This window comes from Saccopteryx bilineata, chromosome 5 (genome assembly GCF_036850765.1).
Source record: "Saccopteryx bilineata isolate mSacBil1 chromosome 5, mSacBil1_pri_phased_curated, whole genome shotgun sequence".
NCBI lineage: Eukaryota > Metazoa > Chordata > Mammalia > Chiroptera > Emballonuridae > Saccopteryx > Saccopteryx bilineata.
This window is the reverse complement of record NC_089494.1, coordinates 47,679,282-47,698,586: the sequence shown is the minus strand read 5'-3', so window position 1 is coordinate 47,698,586 and position 19,305 is coordinate 47,679,282. Positions and strand designations below refer to the sequence as shown.

Here is a 19,305-nt window from a genome sequence, read left to right as displayed (position 1 = left end):
CTTTTTCTCTGAATAACTTGCCGGATGGAAAATACCATCCTTAATTACAACCTGATATCCTGTTCCATTTGGTGTTTAGTCCAAGGGAGAAAAGGGAATTACTCCACAAGTGGAATGGACGTGTTAAACATAGACTTTCATGGCCATAAGCTTCCCTGAAAGAAAAGGTTTATTGAGCCAAATGCTAGCCAGAAAAGGATTGGGTCTTAGGGCATGATTTCTAAACCATTACCAACCAGGCTAGATGGAGAATGCCATAGGTCCACTGTCCTGAAGTTGATGGGCTCCTTTATACATTATGTCAGTGGTACTCAACCTTTCTAATGCCGTGACCCCGCAATACAGTTCCTCATGTTGCGGTGACCCCAAACCAAAAAATAATTTTGGCAGCTACTTCATAACTGTAATTTTGCTACAGTTATGATTTGGAATGTAAATACCTGATGTAAAGCCAGAAGCCAGAGCCAGGGCCACTATCACAGCAGCCACCTGGCCCATGCAGGTTCGCATTGGATTCGGACAGTTGGTAAAGAAACCATGGAGCCACAAACTGGTGGGCCATAGCCTTTAATCCTAGCTTGCACCCGGCGGGCAAGTAAAAATACACACTGGGCTCCAAAACCCACTCACACTCAGTGCTCACAAAGCCACTGACTTATCTGAGTTTCCTAGAATCAAAGGTTTCTAGCTCACCAGCCTTATTCTCCTCAGTTCCCCATCGCATCTCACTCAGCATTCCACCATCTTGGCTGCTTCTCCTGGCCTACTCCACGTGGCCTCCTTCTGCTGCTGGCTCTACTCTCTCTTCTAATCATCCCAGGAACCAAGAGCCGAGTCCCGTTCTGCCTCCATTTTATAGTGTAGAAATCCAAACCCTTAATCCAATATACATAATAAGGAAGTCTCTAATACAAAGTCACTTCTCCAAGGCATGATAGGACTGTACCACCTCACACCAAAAAGGGTGGGACAGGCTTAATCCCAAAACCAAGCCTCAGGCTACAACAATTCTCAACACACATTAATATCACCTGGGCAATGGCCTCACATGGGCAGCGCCTATTTTTAACGAAGTGAGCATAATACATTTTATCTGCCCAACACCTGATATGCATTATGTATTTTCCGATGGCTTTAGGCGATCCCGCTGGGGTCGCGACCCACAGGTTTAGAACCACTGCATTATGTTTTGGGAAAGAAAGATATAAGTTGTTTTCAAGGAATTTACATTGGCTACAGATAAAGGGGTGGGAAAAAGTGAAGTGGGGGCAGTTTCAAGTTAGATGCTTAGTTCATAAGGAAGAAATATTTACTACTATTGATAGGTTGGTTTCGGGCAAAGGTGCTAAAAGATCATACATAAGCAGGATGTGGTGGCATATGGTACTCTGTATAGAAGTTGATTCAAAGCTCCAACATACATTATTAGTGAGCAGTTTATTTTTAATTGGCCCACAACTATTAACTGTAAGGACCCCTTTCCTTTCACTCTCTGGCTCACTGTAATTTAATTAAGATATCTCATAATTTTTCTCTTGTCAAAGGTCAGAAATATAAAAAGAGGTCAGGGATTCGAGATTTCCAGTAAGAAAAGATTTAGATTAGAAATGTGGGGTTTGGCCCTGGCCAGTTGGCCCAGTGGTAGTATGTTGGCCCAGCGTGTGGATGTCCCAGTTTTGATTTCAGGTCAGGGTATACAAGAGAAGCACCCATCTGCTTCTCCCCTCTCCCCCTTTCACTTCTCTCTCTCTCTCTTCCCCACCTGTAGCCATGGCTCAATTGGAGCGAGTTGGCCCTGGGTGCTTAGGATGGCTCCATGGCCTCTATTTCAGGCACTAAGAAGAGCTCGGTTGCTGAGCAACAGCGCAACACCCCAGATAGGCAGAGCATCACCCCCTAGTGGGCTTGCCAGGTGGATCCCAGTCTGGGCACATGTGGGAGTCTGTCTCTGTATCCCCTTCTTGCATTAAATAAAAAAATAAAAGAAAAAAAAAAGAAATGTGAGGTTTGCTCATTAAAAGGGCATATGCCTGATCGCCCTTGGGTCTTTCTCTTTTTGCTCTGTAGCTGCAGCTGCCTCTGGACTCTAGCTCCTCAGCCCCGACTTACTCACCCCTTCTGGTAGATTAAGGTAAAAAATATCTAACTGAAATTGGGCAAGAGGATTTACTGGTGAAAAGGATGAGGAGTCCAAAACTTAATCTTCATAGTACTAATGTATGAAGAGAATCAGTTATTTTAGTTACTGATCCACATTTGTGTTGAAATCTACATTAAGCATAAGGATCTTAAAATACATTTTTTCTTTTCCCCTTTGGTTGTTAAATTGTGAACAAGTTTTCATACTATGGTTAATTTAAAAATAATTTTAGCCCTGGCTGGATAGCTCCATTGGTTAGAGCATTGTCCCAAAGTGCAGTGTTGGGCAGATAAAATATATTATGCTCACTTTGTTAAAGACGGCGCTGCCCATGAGGAGGCCATCTGTGGGCAGGTAGAATCCTTGTAGCCTGGGGCTTGATTTTGGGATTAAGCCTTTCCCACCCTTTTTGATGTGGGGTGATACAATCCAATCATGCCTCAGAGAAGTGACTTTGTATTAGAGACTTCCCTATTTTGTATATTGGATTAAGGGTTTGGATTTCTACACTATAAAATGGGGACAGAGCGGGAGCTTGTGCTCTTGGTTCCTGGGATGATTAGCATGAGAGAGCAGAGGGAGGAGAGCAGAGAGCAGAAAGAGGCCATGTGGCCAGGAGAAGCAGCCAAGATGGCGGAGTGCTGAGTGAGATGCCAGTTTGTGTAGTGTTTGTATCTGGGATAAGGAAGGAGATGGGGAACTGAGGAGAATAAGGCTGGTGAGCTAGAAACCTTTGATTCTAGGAAACTCGGATAAGTCAGTGGCTTTGTGAGCACTGAATGTGAGTGGGTTTTGGAGCCCAGTGTGTATTTTTACTTGCCCGCTGGGTGCAAGCTAGAATTAAAGAAAATGGCCTATCAGTTTTTGGCTCCATTGTTTCTTTACCGACTGTCCGAATCCAATGCGAACCTGCATGTGAATGGCCACGATGGCGGCTTCTGGCCTTACATGCAGGATAGCTCCATTGGTTAGAGCATTGTCCCAAAGTGCAGAGGTTGCCAGTTTAATCCCTGGTCAGGGCACATACAGGAACAGATCCATGTTCCTGTCTCTCTCCCTTTCTTTCTTACTAAAATAAATAAATAAACAAACAAAAAAACAGTAAGTTATAATGGAATATTCATGTTAATTACAATAAAGGGATATGATAAGAAGAAGAAAGAATTGTTTGATGTAATTTTCTAAGGCTGGGCCAATTTCCGAAGAAAATCTTGTTTCAACATATGGAGTATAATTTATCAAGATGCTTTTGTCCTTTTTTTTCTCTGTCTTACTTGCCTGGAAAAACCCCACCTCCTGCTGATGACTGTACACTATTCTATACTTGAGTAGGTAACTTGGCTGGAACCAACACCCACAGATGCACACACGAAGTCATATGACTGGGTTGATTAGTCTCATTTTATGTTTAGATTTCAGGTCTTTAAAATTGCCCAGATCAGCTCTGTTGCCTCTTCAATTTGCTGTAGTCGAGATAACTATTTTCTGCTGCCTCCTCTCTTCTCTACCCTCTCTTTACCTCTTCTTATCTTCTTTTAGCTAATCCTTATGTCCCTGAATCTTCTTTACTGGAAACTAATGACCTACTTCTTACTTATCTGATGAAATGCATCCAGTTAGAAGAGAAATTGAAATGCATCCAGCTAGAAGAGAAATTCCACATTTCCTCATCACTAAATCTACCTTACTGCCAATCTTTTTACATGTTCCAATGACTCGGCTTTCCCTTTGGCTGTCAAGAGCGCACTCCTTTTCTTTTATCAAAGGACAGTCACTTTACTTGTGCATTTGACCATATCTCTTTATGCTTGTTCGAGGAATTTGTTCCTGCATTTATCCTCTCTTTTCTGTATCATCAATTTTCTCCTGTTAAAGTAATTTTCCATCTGCATAAAGACACGTGCAGTAGAACCCAACAAAATGTCTGTTTCTTGAATTTAGGTCACTCTTTGGTTCTGCCTTATTTCTTGTTTCCACTTATAGATAACTTTCTTGGGTTTCTCAACTTCCTGTCTGTTCTTCTTCACACATGATTCTCTCATGAACTCACACCAATCAAGCTGTTCTAGTTTCTTTACCCTGAAACTACAATGCAAAAGTCATCCATAATCTTCATGTTTTGAAAGTGGTGCCATTTCTCAGGCTTGCCCTTTGTAGATGAGTCAATATTATTTAATCTTCTCTTAATAAAAATCTTCATTTGCATGCTAGAACTGCTCAATTTTTTGGTTTTCATTGGATTTCAATGGCTATTACTTAACCTTCTAGCTTGATCTTCTTATTGTGATTAATTTGTAAAATTTGACATGCCCTTGGGCTCAATTAACATTTTTCTGTTACACCCACTTTCTAGCTGACCTTATCATCTATAAACTGGTTATTTCACAAATTACCTCCCTATTCCTACTGTACATGCCAATCCAGACTCCTCTATACAGACATTCATGCCACATCTTTTCTTCTATGTCTAATAAGTATTTCAAACTAACATATCTGAAACAGAAGTCCTGAAGTCCACCTTTCACATTGTGTTTTCCCCAAGTGTCCTGCAAGTGTAAGGAGGGGGAGCTGTTCTGTTCCTCTGAGATAAGAGAGAAGGTGAGAAGAATAGGCAAAGAGATTAATGACTGAATGTTCCTATTTTAGTCATAAAGTTGGCAATCACATTGCCCAGTTGACTAGTGGAAGTAGAAAAAAAAATGAAAGTATTAAAGGGCTGACATTTTTCAATAAAGTAGAAGGCAAGATTATCTCCTAGGGTATGACTTGACAAGAATAGAAAATATGTGAAACACAAGTAATAAAAGGACCACTAAGAATCTGGGCGGACCCCATCTAGAAACCTTAGTTGCATGGAAAGTATGATTTTCTTCTCTCAGGCGAGCTTCTGCTTTCTTCTGTTCTCAAGGGCAGGGGCTCTGACATTACCTTAATAAATGCACCACAAGACTTCATGGACCTGACTGACTAAAGAAGAATGGCAAGAGAGTGCCAACCTTGTTCCAATAATCATTCTCCTTAGGGCTGTCAGTCTTTTCTCTACTTTATTCTTTTCTTTAAAAAAATTTATTTATCGATTTTTGAGAGAGAGAGGATGAGGGGAAGAGAGAAGCATTTTCTTACAAATATTTTCTGTTTAGTTCATTTATTAATTTCTTATTCTTTTCTCATTTACAAATGTTTTCCTGCTATTGATATAAGAAATGCCCAAACCTATAGAGACTTTTTGTAAGAGTTTACTTGAGCCTAACAGATGACATATGCTGGGGAGCAGATCTCAAATGCTCCAGAGAATAACCATTTTGGAATTTCCTTTATACATTTGAAATTAAGGAGGGGACTAAACTAGGAGGGGATTGGATTACAAATTAATTAGATTATATGCTGTCTTGAGGGTCCTTGCAGTTTATTTCAAAGATATGTTTACTTATTGATAGATCAGTGATGGGCAATCTCTTGAGCTTGGTGTGTCAAAATTTGCCAAAAAACTGAGCATAACTCAGGTGGTGTGTCACTTCAAGAAAAAAACCCCATAATTTCATGGTATTTATAGTTTAAATGACAAAAATGTATAATTGTAATATATAACTGTATTTAATAAGCCAAAAACTAATTATTTAACTTACTTGCTTAGTGACTTCTTTGTTCATCTATCAGTCAGTTTTTTGTTTGTTTGTTTGTTTTTGGTTTTGGTTTTTTTTTTGAAGCTGGAAACGGGGAGAGACAGTCAGACAGACTCCCGCATGCGCCCGACCGGGATCCACCCAGCACGCCCACCAGGGGGCGATGCGACGCCCCTGCGACCAGAGCCATTCCAGTGCCTGGGGCAGAGGCCAAGGAGCCATCCCCAGCGCCCGGGCCATCTTTGCTCCAATGGAGCCTTGGCTGCAGGAGGGGAAGAGAGAGACAGAGAGGAAGGAGGGGGTGGGGGTGGAGAAGCAAATGGGCGCTTCTCCTATGTGCCCTGGCCAGGAATCGAACCCGGGTCCCCCACACGCCAGGCCGACACTCTACTGCTGAGCCAACCGGCCAGGGCCTGTCAGTCGGTTTTTTTTGTTGGTCTTGATATTATTTAACTTGTGTGGGGTGCCGTGAACTAAGATAAGTGAGGGGGAGGGGGAATTCTTTAACTAACCTGCCTATTAGTGACTTTTTGTTGCTGAATTTCATTGGCTAAATCTTCAGTTGAAGGTTGGTATTTTGTACACTTCAAGCCCAAGCAAGCGTTACTAACTTCATCTGTCAATCTGTTTCTTTTGTTGGTTTTGATATTATTTAACGCTGAGAATAAGGTCTCACAAAAGTACATAGAGGGAAAAATGTGAGTAAAGCCATTGCTATATTTTGCAGGGTGCTAAAAGTGTCTGGTAATCAGTTCTAGGCACTCCAAATTTCCTATTTGTAGTGACACTCCTCTTGACTCTCCAAGCGACACCTTTCCAGATTCTTATGCTTTGACCTCAAGTCGACAAACACCTGAGCCCAGATGCCATCTTGAAATTCTGCAAGTTGCATCTTACATAAATTAAGATGGCTGCCACTATTTCTAATGGCGGGAAATGGCACCCATAGCACACGGTGTCACCTCTCGCAGCTTCCCCCTCACTTACCTCAGTAATGATGATCAATTAGAAATCCATGACACCCCAGAACAGTAGATTGGATGATGGTTGCTGTGGTTATGTGGTTGCTGGTAATAGCGATCACAGGGCCCCCAGAGATGTGTCCCCCATGGCATTCCACTGCTCCCTGCTCTGCCGGCCAAAAGTGAGGTCAAAGATCCCCTAACTGGAAGTCCCAGAACTAGACGCTCTGTGCCGGAGTTCTGTTGTTTTGGCCTACAGACCTCCGGCACAGACTGTCTACACTACAGCAAATGTTTTATCCTCGGCTCCTGCACCCGACCGTGCAGGAGCCGAGGATGAAACGTCCTTCTTGGCATACGGCACCATACTTCTCTGGTATGCAGCCGCATGTCATGGAATATGGCTACATGTTTCAGTGCTGACACACGTGTCATAGGTTCGCCATCATGGACCTAGATGCACAAGAGCAATAGATAGGGCTGACTTAAGGCAAAACTAAACCTTTTACTAAAGAAGTTATACGCCTGAGATGTGACTACCCACCATGACTTCCCAGTTTTGAATTTATAATCAGATCACAATGTGAAGTTACTTTCCATAGAACCCCTTTTTTCACCCATTTTTTTTGTCCTTAAGTAGATACTACCTTCATTTCTTTCATTCTCAGAATTTTATTTTTATAAAATTAAAAATTTTACGTACTGTTTGGCAGATAAAATATATTATGCTCACTTTGTTAAAGATGGCACTGCCCACATGGAAGCCCATCGCCCAGGTGATATTAATGTGTGTTGGGGACAGGCTGTGGGCAGGCAGGATCCTTGTAGCCTGGGGCTTGGTTTTATGACTAAGCCTTTCCCACTCTTTTTGATGTGGGGTGGTGCAATCCCATCATGCCTCAGATAAGTGACTTTGTAGCAGGGGTCCCCAAACTTTTTACACAGGGGCCCAGTTCACTGTCCCTCAGACTGTTGGAGGGCCGCCACATTCAGTGCTCCTCTCATTGACCACCAATGAAAGAGGTGCCCCTTCCGGAAGTGTGGCAGGGGGCTGGATAAATGGCCTCTGGGGGCCGCATGTGGCCCGCGGGCCATAGTTTGGGGGCGCCTGATAATTAGAGACTTCCCTAGTTTGTATATTGGATTAAAGGTTTTGATATCTGCACTATAAAGTGGGGCAGACTGGTTGCTTGCTCTCTTGGTTCCTGAGATTAGCATTAGAGAGGAGAGCAGGGAAAGGCCACATGGAGGAGACCTGGAGAAGCAGCCAAGATGGTGGAGTGCTGAGTGAGAAGCCAGTTTGTGCAGAGTTTGTGCATGGAGAATGAAGGAGATGGGGAACAGAGGTGAATAAGTCTAGGAAACTCGGATAAGTCAGTAGCTTTGTGAGCACTGAATGAGTGGGTTTTGGAGCCCAGTGGGTATTTTTACTTGCCAGCTGGGTGCAGGCTAGGATTAAAGATTATGGTCCACCAGTTTTTGGCTCCGTTGTTTCTTTACCGACTGTCCAAATCCAATGTGAAGCTGCATGGGCCAGGTGGCTGTGGTGGTGGCCGCAGCTACTGGCTTTACTTACCTAGATAAAGAATATTGTTTTATTTCTTATTGAAGTAAAGGTTTTCCTTTTTCGTACTGAAACAATCAGAGATTGCTTTATGTCAGCGGAATATTTGTCTGAAAATATGCATGACTTCATCAAATTGTTTATTTATTTAATTGGTTCAATAGATTTCTTCTAACAGAAGGAATATCTCTTACACCAGAGAATGATGATGGCTTTGTAATATTTTCTTTGATGAAAAGTGAACTGTTTTTATTTGTATAATTTATCACAATACTGTGCAGTACATGTAATAAGATAAGATTATAGCTTGTTAATTTGGTTACTGGACAACTTGAGAGCATTCACTAACTCCATAAGTATCTTCAAATTAATTTAAGACTTTTTTATTACACATTTTCAACAAGTTTTGCCAGCTAAGCAAAATTTTATGTGTTTGTATTACAATAAAATGTATATTGTTTCAGAAAAATTTAATTTGTTCATTCACTTTGTAATTCAACAGGTATTTACTATAAATACCAACTACATGCTAGGAATGTAAAGATAAAATTTTTAAAACACAAGTTTACTTTTCTAGGATATCCTTTCTGTAATTCATTTGATGGTGAAATGAAAGCATTTATTAGTATAAGAGAATAAGCTTTATTTGAGTAGATATAGTGAATAAAAATTTTGCAAATTAATTCAGTAAATTAGGTTTGGATTAGTTGCCAGAAATCTTCCTGAATCTGATCAAATAGAGTGTGAAGTAAAAAACAAATCAGGGTGTAGGTAAGGAGAGACTTTATGTGAAAGATTATCACAATAAAGAGAGGGGAGGATTACAACAGAGAGAATGTGCCCATAATCTCAAAAGCCAGGGAGGATCTTCTCTTTTATGAGGAGGAGTAAATAAGGCTACAAAGAGCAGGCTGTGGGAAGGTAGGCTGGTTGAGGGTGGTGTGATTAGGGACTATAGAGCAAAAACCTTTTTTTGCCCTGAGATCAGCCTATTCTTAGGAAAGGTTTTGAAGGAAGGGTTGAGTCCTTAAGTGCAGGTAGGTCAAAGTTCAGGAGCCCGGGGGAAGGCAAGAAATTTAGCCAACAGTAAAGGGAGCAGGCATTTCATCCAGATTAGTCAGTGGCACAAACAGTTCAGCTAATCATTTATGAAACAAATAATGGGAATGCTGAGGGTCTTTGTCTGGCCTGGTCATGAGTAAACAAGGAGAGTGCCCTGAATCTTATCTAAGTCAAATGGGGAAGGGTGGTTCTTTGCAGTAAGCCATTTCCAGAACACAAAAGGGTGGAGGAATTTCCTTTACCTTTGTTATTTTGCAGGAGCACAGGGCTGGTGTAAAGTTCAATATTGTCAGGATGAAGATGAAGATAAAGAGATTTCCCAGGAGTAGAGTTTTGGCAGCTCTATGTGAAAGACTGGTAGAAATTCATAGGAAGAAGGCCCAGAATTAAAGAACAGTGTAGCCCACTAAAGTTAAAAATAGGACATGCAGGATTGCAGGGGCAGAAACAGAGCTCATTTGTAACTGTGGCTCAGCAGTATTGTGTGTGGGCAAGAGTAGCGGTAATAGCCAGCACTGCCCCCAAGAGCAAGGAAAGCATGAGCTCCCAGTGTAAATATTTGGAAGCTCTGTTTTTAAAGATTAGATTTCCTGCCAATCAGCTGTCTCCAAAGAAACCATTGGCATTGTGCAATGCTCTGGATATCAAGGGAAAAGATAGGAGAAGTTTCTTCTGAGGGCTGGTGAAAAGAATAATTTCTGTCTCTCTCATATCTCTCCCTGTGACTTGATGAAAGAAAACTCTTAAAAGAAAAGTTTATAAAATGATTGAAATGGTAAATCTATGCACATTTATTATTACTGATTGTTGGGCAGATAAAATATATTATGCTCACTTTGTTAAAGATGGCGCTGCTAACCTGGAGGCCCCTCGCCCAGGTGATATTAATGTGTGTTGGGGGCGGGCTGTGGGCAGGCAGGATCCTTGTAGCCTGGGGCTTGGTTTTAGGACTAAGCCTTTCCCACCCTTTTTGATGTGGAGTGGTGCAATCCTATCATGCCTCAGAAAGTGACTTTGTATTAGAGACTTCCCTTTTTTTTTTTTTTTTTTACAGAGACAGAGAGAGAGTCAGAGAGAGAGAGAGATAGGGATAGACAGACAGGAATGGAGAGAGATGAGAAGCATCAATCATCAGTTTTTCATTGTGACATCTTAGTTGTTCATTGATTACTTTCTCATATGTGCCTTGACCGTGAGGCTACAGCATACCGAGTAACCCCTTGCTTGAGCCAGCGACCCTGGGTCCAGGCTGGTGAGCTTTGCTCAAACCAGATGAGCCCGCACTTAAGCTGGCAACCTTGGGGTCTCGAACTTGGGTCCTCTGCATCCCAGTCCGACGCTCTATCCACTGCGCCACCGCCTGGCAGGCGAGACTTCCCTATTTTGTATGTTGGATTAAAGGTTTTGATTTCTGCACTATAAAGTGGGGCAGACCGGGATCTTGCTTTCTTGGTTCCTGAGATTAGCATTAGAGAGCAGAGCAGAGAAAGGCAACATGGAGGAGGCCTGGAGAAGCAGCCAAGATGGTGGAGTACAGAGTGAGAAGCCAGTTTGTGCAGAGTTTGTGCAGGGAGAAGGAAGGAGATGGGAAACACCTTTGATTTTAGGAAACTTGGATAAGTCAGTAGCTTTGTGAGCACTGAAAAAATGAGTTTTGGAGCCCAGTATGTGTTTTTATTTGCCCACTGGGTGCAAGGTAGTATTAAAGATGATGGCCCACCAGTTCTTGGCTCCATTGTTTCATTACCGACTGTCCGAATCCAATACAAACCTGCATGGGCCAGGCAGCTGTGATGGTGGCCATGGATACTGGCTTTACACTGATTATTAGAATTAAATGTAAGAATAAAAACTGGTCTTGCTGTACACATTACCAATCTAAAGACAGCTGACATTAAAGCAAGAGACTTCAGATAAAAGAAAGTTTCTTTTATTTGAAATATCATGATAAAAGGCAGAAAATTTGAAACAAATACAATTTGTTATGTTATTGCTTTGTTGATAGAGGTCAACTAAATCTTCAAAAAATAGATGTTTTACAAATTTTACTCTCAAAATTCATGAAGTCTTGAATCTCAAGACAATAACAGCTTTAATGAAGTCAAACTATTTTATTTTTTTTTATTTTTTTTAAATTAAGTGAGAGTTGGGGAGGCAGAGAGACAGATTCCCACATATGCCCCTACTGGAATCCACCCAGCAAGCCCACTAGGGGGCAATGGTCTGCAGATCTGGGGTGTTGCTAGATTGCTCAGAAACCGAGCACTTCTTAGTGCCTGAGGCCAGGCTGTGGAGCTTTCTTCAGCACCAAGGTCCAACTTGCTTGAACCAATTGTGGCTGCAGGAGAGGAAGAGGGGGTGTTATGGAGAAACAGATGGTTACTTCTCTTGTGTGCCCTGACCGGGAATCGAATCTGGGACTTCCCCACCCTAGGCCAACGTTCTACTACTGAACCAACTGACCAGGGCTTAGTCAAGCTATTTTATGTCTTTCAAAGTGTAAGGCCAGGAGCCGCCATCGTGGCCATTCACATGCAGGTTCCCATTGGATTCGGGCAGACGATAAAGAAATGGCGGAGTCAGAGGATGGGGGGCCATCCTATTTATTGGTGTCTCACCAAGACAGGCAAACCACAAAAGAAGACAAGGGAAAAGCAGAAAACCAGCTCTTCCCATGAAGGGCAAGGGATCAGGGAAGCCCCTGCAATTGTGATAGCAGGAACTGTGTGTCCAAGCTCCTGGTCTGTCCCACTTTATAGTGTAGAAAACCAAAATCCCTTAATCCAATATACAAACAAGGAAGTCTCTGATACAAAGTCACTTATCCAAGGCATAATTGGATTCCTCATGAGAGTGCACCACCCAGATCATACAATCAGTCAAGGGTGTGGGGAAAAGCTTAGTCCCAAAACCAAACCTTAGGCTACAATGACCTGGCCTGCTTATAGCCTGTCCCCCACACCCAATATAAGTCACAAGCGAGCAAACATATATATCATATTTACAAAATTATTTGACCAACACAAAGTAATTCAGATACTATTCCAAAGATAATATTATGTCAGTAATTGGAGCCTAGAAGTTATCGCTCTTAGTTAGGATATGGATATCAAAGTGGTGAAATGACCCAATGCAACAGGTCTAACAAGGAACAGTTCTTATGTGTATAATCAAAATAAAAAGCAGAGAAATTATACTGTTATGATTTTAAAAATGGAGAAAATATTGAGCAGGATTTCTACAAAGAATTTCAAAATCTAAGGTTTAAATAGATACTAAGTCTAGGTTACTTTTAGGTCTTCATATAGGAGAGTCCTGTGTATTCTATTGTGACTAATACTTGTTTCAATATATGGAATTTTATTTGTTCTTAAAAATATTTCTCTTTGTGAGACAGGCTAGTAAGCCAGAACAAGTAGAATAGGGAAACAGGCAGATAATTAAATGGCCACGCAGTTTACAGCCATCTATTTAATTGCAAAATCCTGTCTTCTGTAACCAAGGACACTTAGGAGTAAATGGTTTACACTTCTCCCTAACCAGTGGGTAAATAGCTTAAATCATCCTACTTTAGGGAGAGAAATAGCAGTAATCCAATTAGTGCCATTTGTGCCAACCACACCCAAGGACGGATTAAGTCAAAGAAATAAATCTCATTTTGGTGCCTCAGCATAAAGCTGATAAATATTCTATTGAGATCTTTCCCTAAAACCTCCCCTAATTTCATCCTTTAAAAACCCTCAAAAAAATGGATCCAGTGAGCCTTTCCCTTCCTCCTTTTCTTTCCCCACAGGCGTGCTTCTCCTAAACTCCAAGGGACCCCACAAGGCTAGTGACCAGGGAAGCAATGGGCAGTGGCAGCTCATCCCTGGCTAACCCCGTGAACCTATCCCTACGGCCTCCTTTTCTCTGACATTCCTGTGAGCTGAAGCAGCCCAGCCTCGTGTAGGCTCTCATTGCCTCTTCTGTCTTAAGCCCTTCTTTGTTTCACTGCCACCAGCTTTACTAAATGTACTCTCAAAATCACCTGGAGTCATGTGTACAATATCTTCTGCACAAAGTCAAGAACTCACACACTGGCTGAGGCAGAACCGTTTTGGGGCTGGTCTCTGTCTGATAACGTTAGCATAATTTACTTACTGTGTAACTATTTTAGAGAAAGTGTTGGGCAGATAAAATATGCTCACTTTGTTAAAGATGACGCTGCCCACATGGAGGCTGTTGCCCAGGTGATATTAATGTGTGTTGGGGGTGGGCTAAAGGCAGGCTGAATCCTTGTAGCCTGGGGCTTGGTTTTGGGATTAAGCCTTTCCCACCCTTTTTGATGTGGGGTGGTACAATCCCATCATGCCCCAGATAAGTGACTTTGTATTAGAGACTTCCCTATTTTGTATATTGGATTAAAGGTTTGGATTTCTACACTATAAAATAGGGGCAGAGTGGGAGCTTGCTCTCTTGGTTCCTGAGATTAGAGGAGAGAGTAGAGCAGAGAGCAGAAAGAGAGGCCGCATGGAGAAGGCCAGGGGAAGCAGCCAAGATGGCAGAGTGTTGATTGAGAGGCCAGTTTGTGCAGTTTGACGCTGGAGAAGGAAGGAGATGGGGAACAGAGGTGAATAAAGTCTGGTGAGCTAGAAACCTTTGATTCTAGGAAACTCGGATAAGTCAGTAGCTTTGTGAGCACTGAATGTGAGTGGGTTTTGGAGCCCAGTGTGTGTTTTTACTTGCCCGCCAGGTGCAAGCTAGGATTAAAGATGTTGGCCAATTAGTTTTTGGCTCTGTTGTTTCTTTACCAACTGTCTGAATCCAATGAGAACCTGCATGGGCCAGGCTGCTTTGATAGTGGTGGCCCTGGCTACTGGCTTTACAGAAAGGTATCTGACCTCCCATTGAGGACATAAGATAATGAAGAGAAATAGTTAATCAATCATTGAATAAAGTTTTAATTAAAAAGTCTCAGTTTCTAATTATTGGAACAGACTGCTAGGAGCCATATCTTCATTCTGGGGGTGCTGGGTAGTGGCACCACCTCCAGGTCGATATATGGGAGCAAGGGATATCTCTACAGTACCCCATCTCTGCACCAATTATTGTTATCCCAAAATTGCCAGAATTATTGTCCCCATATTTATTGCTCAATACTTAGAAGATTTACACCTGTGGAAATAACTTGAATATACCCCATCATTAGAGCAAGAAAGTGTTGTCAGAATAAAATGGTTCAGATTTCATAGCTTTATCAGATTTCATACCTTTCTCTTTTTAGAAATGTGATAGGCTGTATATGCCTATTTTTTCTTTTTGATTCAGTCTAGTCTTTATTTTGACTTCATGCTTGTCATTGAAGGAAATTCAGACCCTTTAAATTTTGTTTCATGATCTGGTATTTCTGGATCTTGTATGTTAAAGTTTTCCCACGTGTAAGGCCAGTAGCCACGGCCACCGTCACAGACTTCTAGCCCATGCAGTTTGCATTTGATTTGAACAGACGGTAATGAAACAATAGAGCCAAGAACTGGTGGGCCATCATCTTTAATACTACCTTGCACCCAGTGGGCAAATAAAAACACATACTGGGCTCCAAAACTCATTTTTTCAGTGCTCACAAAGCTACTGACTTATCCAAGTTTCCTAAAATCAAAGGTGTTTCCCATCTCCTTCCTTCTCCCTGCACCTCTCCCTTCCTGTCTCTCCCTTCCTATCTGTCCTTATCTGTCTCTCTCTGTCTCTGTCACACACAAAAAAGGAAAGACCTTGAAAATTACATTTATAAAATATAATGAAGAAGAATATTATATGGTATCTTACAAAAGGGAGATTTAAGCAGAAAACCTTTACAACAAACTGACTAGATCAAGAAGACTGCCTGAATGAGCTAAGCAGGATTTGGAAGCTTTGTTAACCATTTAAAGCCATGAAGTTCTGTAGGGAATCACCCATTTAACCTTGAACCCTATATGACTTGGATTGGGAATTTTAGTTAAAAGCCTTGAGTGAATGTCTCTTGGATGCAAACACCAAGAAAATGTGAGTGAGTGACCTTTGTGCAGACACTAAAGAATGCATGTACATGGTCTTTAGAAAAGTAGCTTAGAAGTTCTGGACTGCCCCTTCCTTTGTGCTTGTTAATTAGTAAAAGAAAAGAATATTCTGATCAATTTAGCCCTTTCTCCATGTCAGCAATAGGGTCATTAATCATTCTTCCCCTTGTCACGTGATCTGCCTCCCTTGTAATTCTGTTACCTCTGTTCTGCTTCTGATCAATAAAAGCTAAGGAAGAAGGAGATTCAGGAAGTCTGTCTTTACCTCCCTTGGCAGGTCCCCCTCACTCCCTCTTGACAACAGTTTGTGTCTTGAGTAGTTTTTTTCCACGTGAAACTGGTAGTTCCCAGTGGGCTGGAGTACTACAAAGTTCCAATAGTTAGACACTACTTGAGAGTATTTAGCACTGTGGGGGAGTTAATGTAGGTTCTAAAATTACCTGACAATCACCTGACCTATGGTGGCACAGTGGAGAAGGAGTCGACCTGGAACACTGAAGTTGCCAGTTCAGAACCCTGGGCTTGCCTGGTCAAGGCACATATGGGAGTTGATGCTTCCTCCACCACCCCCTTTCTTTTTTGCTCTCCTCTCCAAAATGAATAAAGTTTAAAAAAAAAATTAATAAAATAAAGTTATCTGACATTGTTTCATGATTACCTTTTCTTTTCTTTTATTTTTTACTTCACCTCGTTTACCTTCCTAGAAGTAAACCTAACGATTAGACTTTATTTTTTACCATTATCTCTTATCTCCTGGTACAGAATGAGATTTTTAAATGATTGATGACTTATGTGTGAACTATGTTTTAATCAGTTTTTATATTTAAAAAAAATTAACATTGAAAAAACAGGAAAATTTGATTGTTAAATGCACTTATAAGGATAAAAATGAAATTCAAAGCCAGCTGTTTTACAGGTTTGAATATTCATACTATATATAGTTTCTTTAGTCATTACAATCTGATTCAATTTTTTAAAAATAAGAACTTGGCCACAGGTTGCAAAGCAGGAAACTGTCATTAATTAAAAAGCCACTCTAGAGTTCTGAAATAGTCTATAAATATCAGTGGGTTTCCTTTGGTAAATCAATTCTTTAACCTGGATATACTGGGTTTATTTAAAGAAATGATTGTTGATTCCAAACTTTTTTTAAAATTAAGTCTTCAAAAGGTTTAATTTTTTGAGTAATTCATACTAATTGTCTTCAACAGTGTTTTGTCAATGTGGTTATTAATAGTTTTAAAATAAAATTTGGGACTAAAATAATTCATGTAATAACATCAACCTTTAAAGTTTATAATATATTTAAATATTTATTTATTTTCAGAGACAGAGTCAGAGAGGGAATAGATAGGGACAGACAGACAGGAATGGAGAGAGGTGAGAAGCATCAATCATTAGTTTTTCGTTTCAACACCTTAGTTGTTCATTGATTGCTTTCTCATATGTGCCTTGACCATGGGGCTACAGCCGACCGAGTAACCCCTTGCTCAAGCCAGCGACCTTGGGTCCAAGCTGGTGAGCTTCGCTCAAACCAGATGAGTCCGTGCTTAAACTGGTGACCTCGGGGTCTCGAACCTGGGTCCTCCGCATCCCAGTCCTGGCTCTATCCACTGCCCCACCACCTGGTCAGGCTATTTAGATATTTAAAACCTCCAATTGGCTTTAAAGTTAGAGTGGTCATATTTCAATAATTATGAATTATAATTTTTTATTGATTATATATATTCATTTATATTTCTTAAGATAACTAGACTTATGAAGCTTTTCTCAGGCTTATTTTTTTATTTTTAAATTAATTTATTTATTTTAGTGAAGAGAGAGAAAGAGGGAGAGAGAAGAGGAGGGGAGGAATAAGAAGCATCAACTCCCATATGTGCCTTGACCAAGCAAGCCTGGGGTTTTGAACCGTGACCTCAGCATTCCAGGTAGACGATTTATCCACTGTGCCACCACAGATCAGGATATAAGCTTTTCAAATTATATTAATGATGTGTTTTAAATAGTTAATATAGGATCTTGGGCCCTGGCCGATTGGATCATCGGCAGAGCGTCGGCCTGGCGTGTGGAAGTCCCGGGTTTGATTCCCAACCGGGCACACAGGAGAAGCACCAATTTGCTTCTCCACCCTTCTCCTTCTCCTTTTTCTCTGTCTCTCTCTTCCTCTTCTGCAGCCAAGGCTCCATTGGATTAAAATTGGCCGGGACACTGAAGATGGCTCCATGGCCTCCACCTCAGGCACTAGAATGGCTACAGTTGCAATGGAGCAATGCCCCAGATAGGCAGAGCATTGCCCTCTGGTCTGCATCATGGGTGGATCCCAGTTGAGCGCATGTGGGAGTCTGTCTGTCTGCCTTCCCCCTGCTTTTCACTTTGGAAAAATACTATATATATATATATATATATGTATATATATATATGTATATATATATATGTGTGTGTGTGTGTGTGTGTGTATATATATATATAAAGGAAAAAGAATATGGTGTTTAATGAAGAAACTCAACATAGGTCTTAAAAAAAAGCCTGACCAGGTGGTGGTGCAGTGGATAGAGCATTGAACTGGGATGCGGAAGACCCAGGTTCGTAACCCCAAGGTCACCAGCTTGAGTGCGGGCTTATCTGGCTTGAGCAAAAAAAGCTCACCAGCTTGGACCCAAGGTCACTGGCTCAAGCAAGGGGTAACTCGGTCTGCTGAAGGCCTGTGGTCAAGGCACATATGAGAAGCAATCAATGAACAACTAAGGTGTCACAACAAAAAACTGATGATTGATGCTTCTCATCTTTCTCAGTTTCTGTCCGTCTGTCCCTGTATATGTATTTTTTAACAAAATTTTGGAATATAGTAAAGTTACTTGGAAAAAGTTTAATTTTGGTGGTCTTATTATTATTATTAGTGAGACAGAGACTGAAAAGGAGAGAGATGAGAAACATCAATTTATAGTTGTGTCACTTTAGTTAGTCATAGATTGCTTCTCATATGTGCCTTGTTTGGCGAGCTCAGGTTGACCCAGTGACCCCTTGCTCAAGCCAGCAACCATGGAATTATGTTGATGATCTCACACTCAAGCCATATGAGCCTGTGCTCAAGCTGGTGACCTTGGGTCTTTGAACCTGGGACCTCAGCATCCTAGGTCAATGCTCTATCCACTAAGCCACCACGGGTCAGGCTTGGGATCTTATTTCTAAGATTTGTTAAATGGGACCAAAGCATAATTTATTTTAGTTCTTATTTTTTCCACTTATAATGTAAGACAATTATTAATAATCTAATCAATGTTCTAAGGATTATCAAATGTCCCTTCTTGTGTGAGCTCTAGTATGAGCACAGGCACTGTTTTGTATAAACTTTGTAGGTTACTCTTTCCTTTAGTTTTGGTCTGTTTATTAGATTTTTTTCTCCTTAAATTTGTAAATAAATATAATTAGTGATAGCTGATTAATAGGGAAAGTCAAGAAAATTTAGGAACTTTGAAGAAATTTTATTTGCGATATTGTTATCTGCCGTGCCATATTGAGTACTTATGTTTATTTTTACCCAGTGTTTTTTAATAAGTATCAGAAAATTGTTTGTAAATATTTAGAAAAATTTAAAAGACTGATTAAAATACATTTGCATAAAAGAAGTTGGCCAATACTTTTCATTTATGCTTTAATATTTTGTTATTTTTATAGAGTAAAGTGTGATTGAATTGAACATCTATTTGGCTGATCTTCATCATGAACCGTGCTTTTAGCAGAAAGAAAGGTAAGTGTGACCATTTAATAGTCCCAGGGTTAATTTAATATTACCGTAAAGGTCAAGCAGAGCTATTAAGCAATTAGTTTTTCCTATTATCAAACCATGTGGTTCAAGAATTTAGTTAGAATAGAGCACACAAATTTGCAATCATTTCCATCAGTTAACCCTTTTTGG

At 40.8% G+C, this 19,305-nt stretch overlaps 1 protein-coding gene across 7 annotated transcripts in view; it reads left to right on the top strand.

The window, feature by feature from the left end:
* Nucleotides 1-19,305, top strand: part of GULP1 (GULP PTB domain containing engulfment adaptor 1) — a 269,578-nt gene that overhangs the window by 143,640 nt on the left and 106,633 nt on the right. For 6 of the 7 annotated variants that reach the window (XM_066280961.1, XM_066280959.1, XM_066280955.1 and 3 more), the window contains one exon: nt 19,065-19,137. In XM_066280961.1, coding sequence (XP_066137058.1) covers nt 19,110-19,137 — 28 coding nt within the window. In that variant the 5' untranslated portion in view covers nt 19,065-19,109. Of the gene's footprint in view, nt 1-17,202; nt 17,318-19,064; nt 19,138-19,305 lie in introns of all 7 variants that reach the window. The other variant, XM_066280956.1, reaches the window with a different exon arrangement.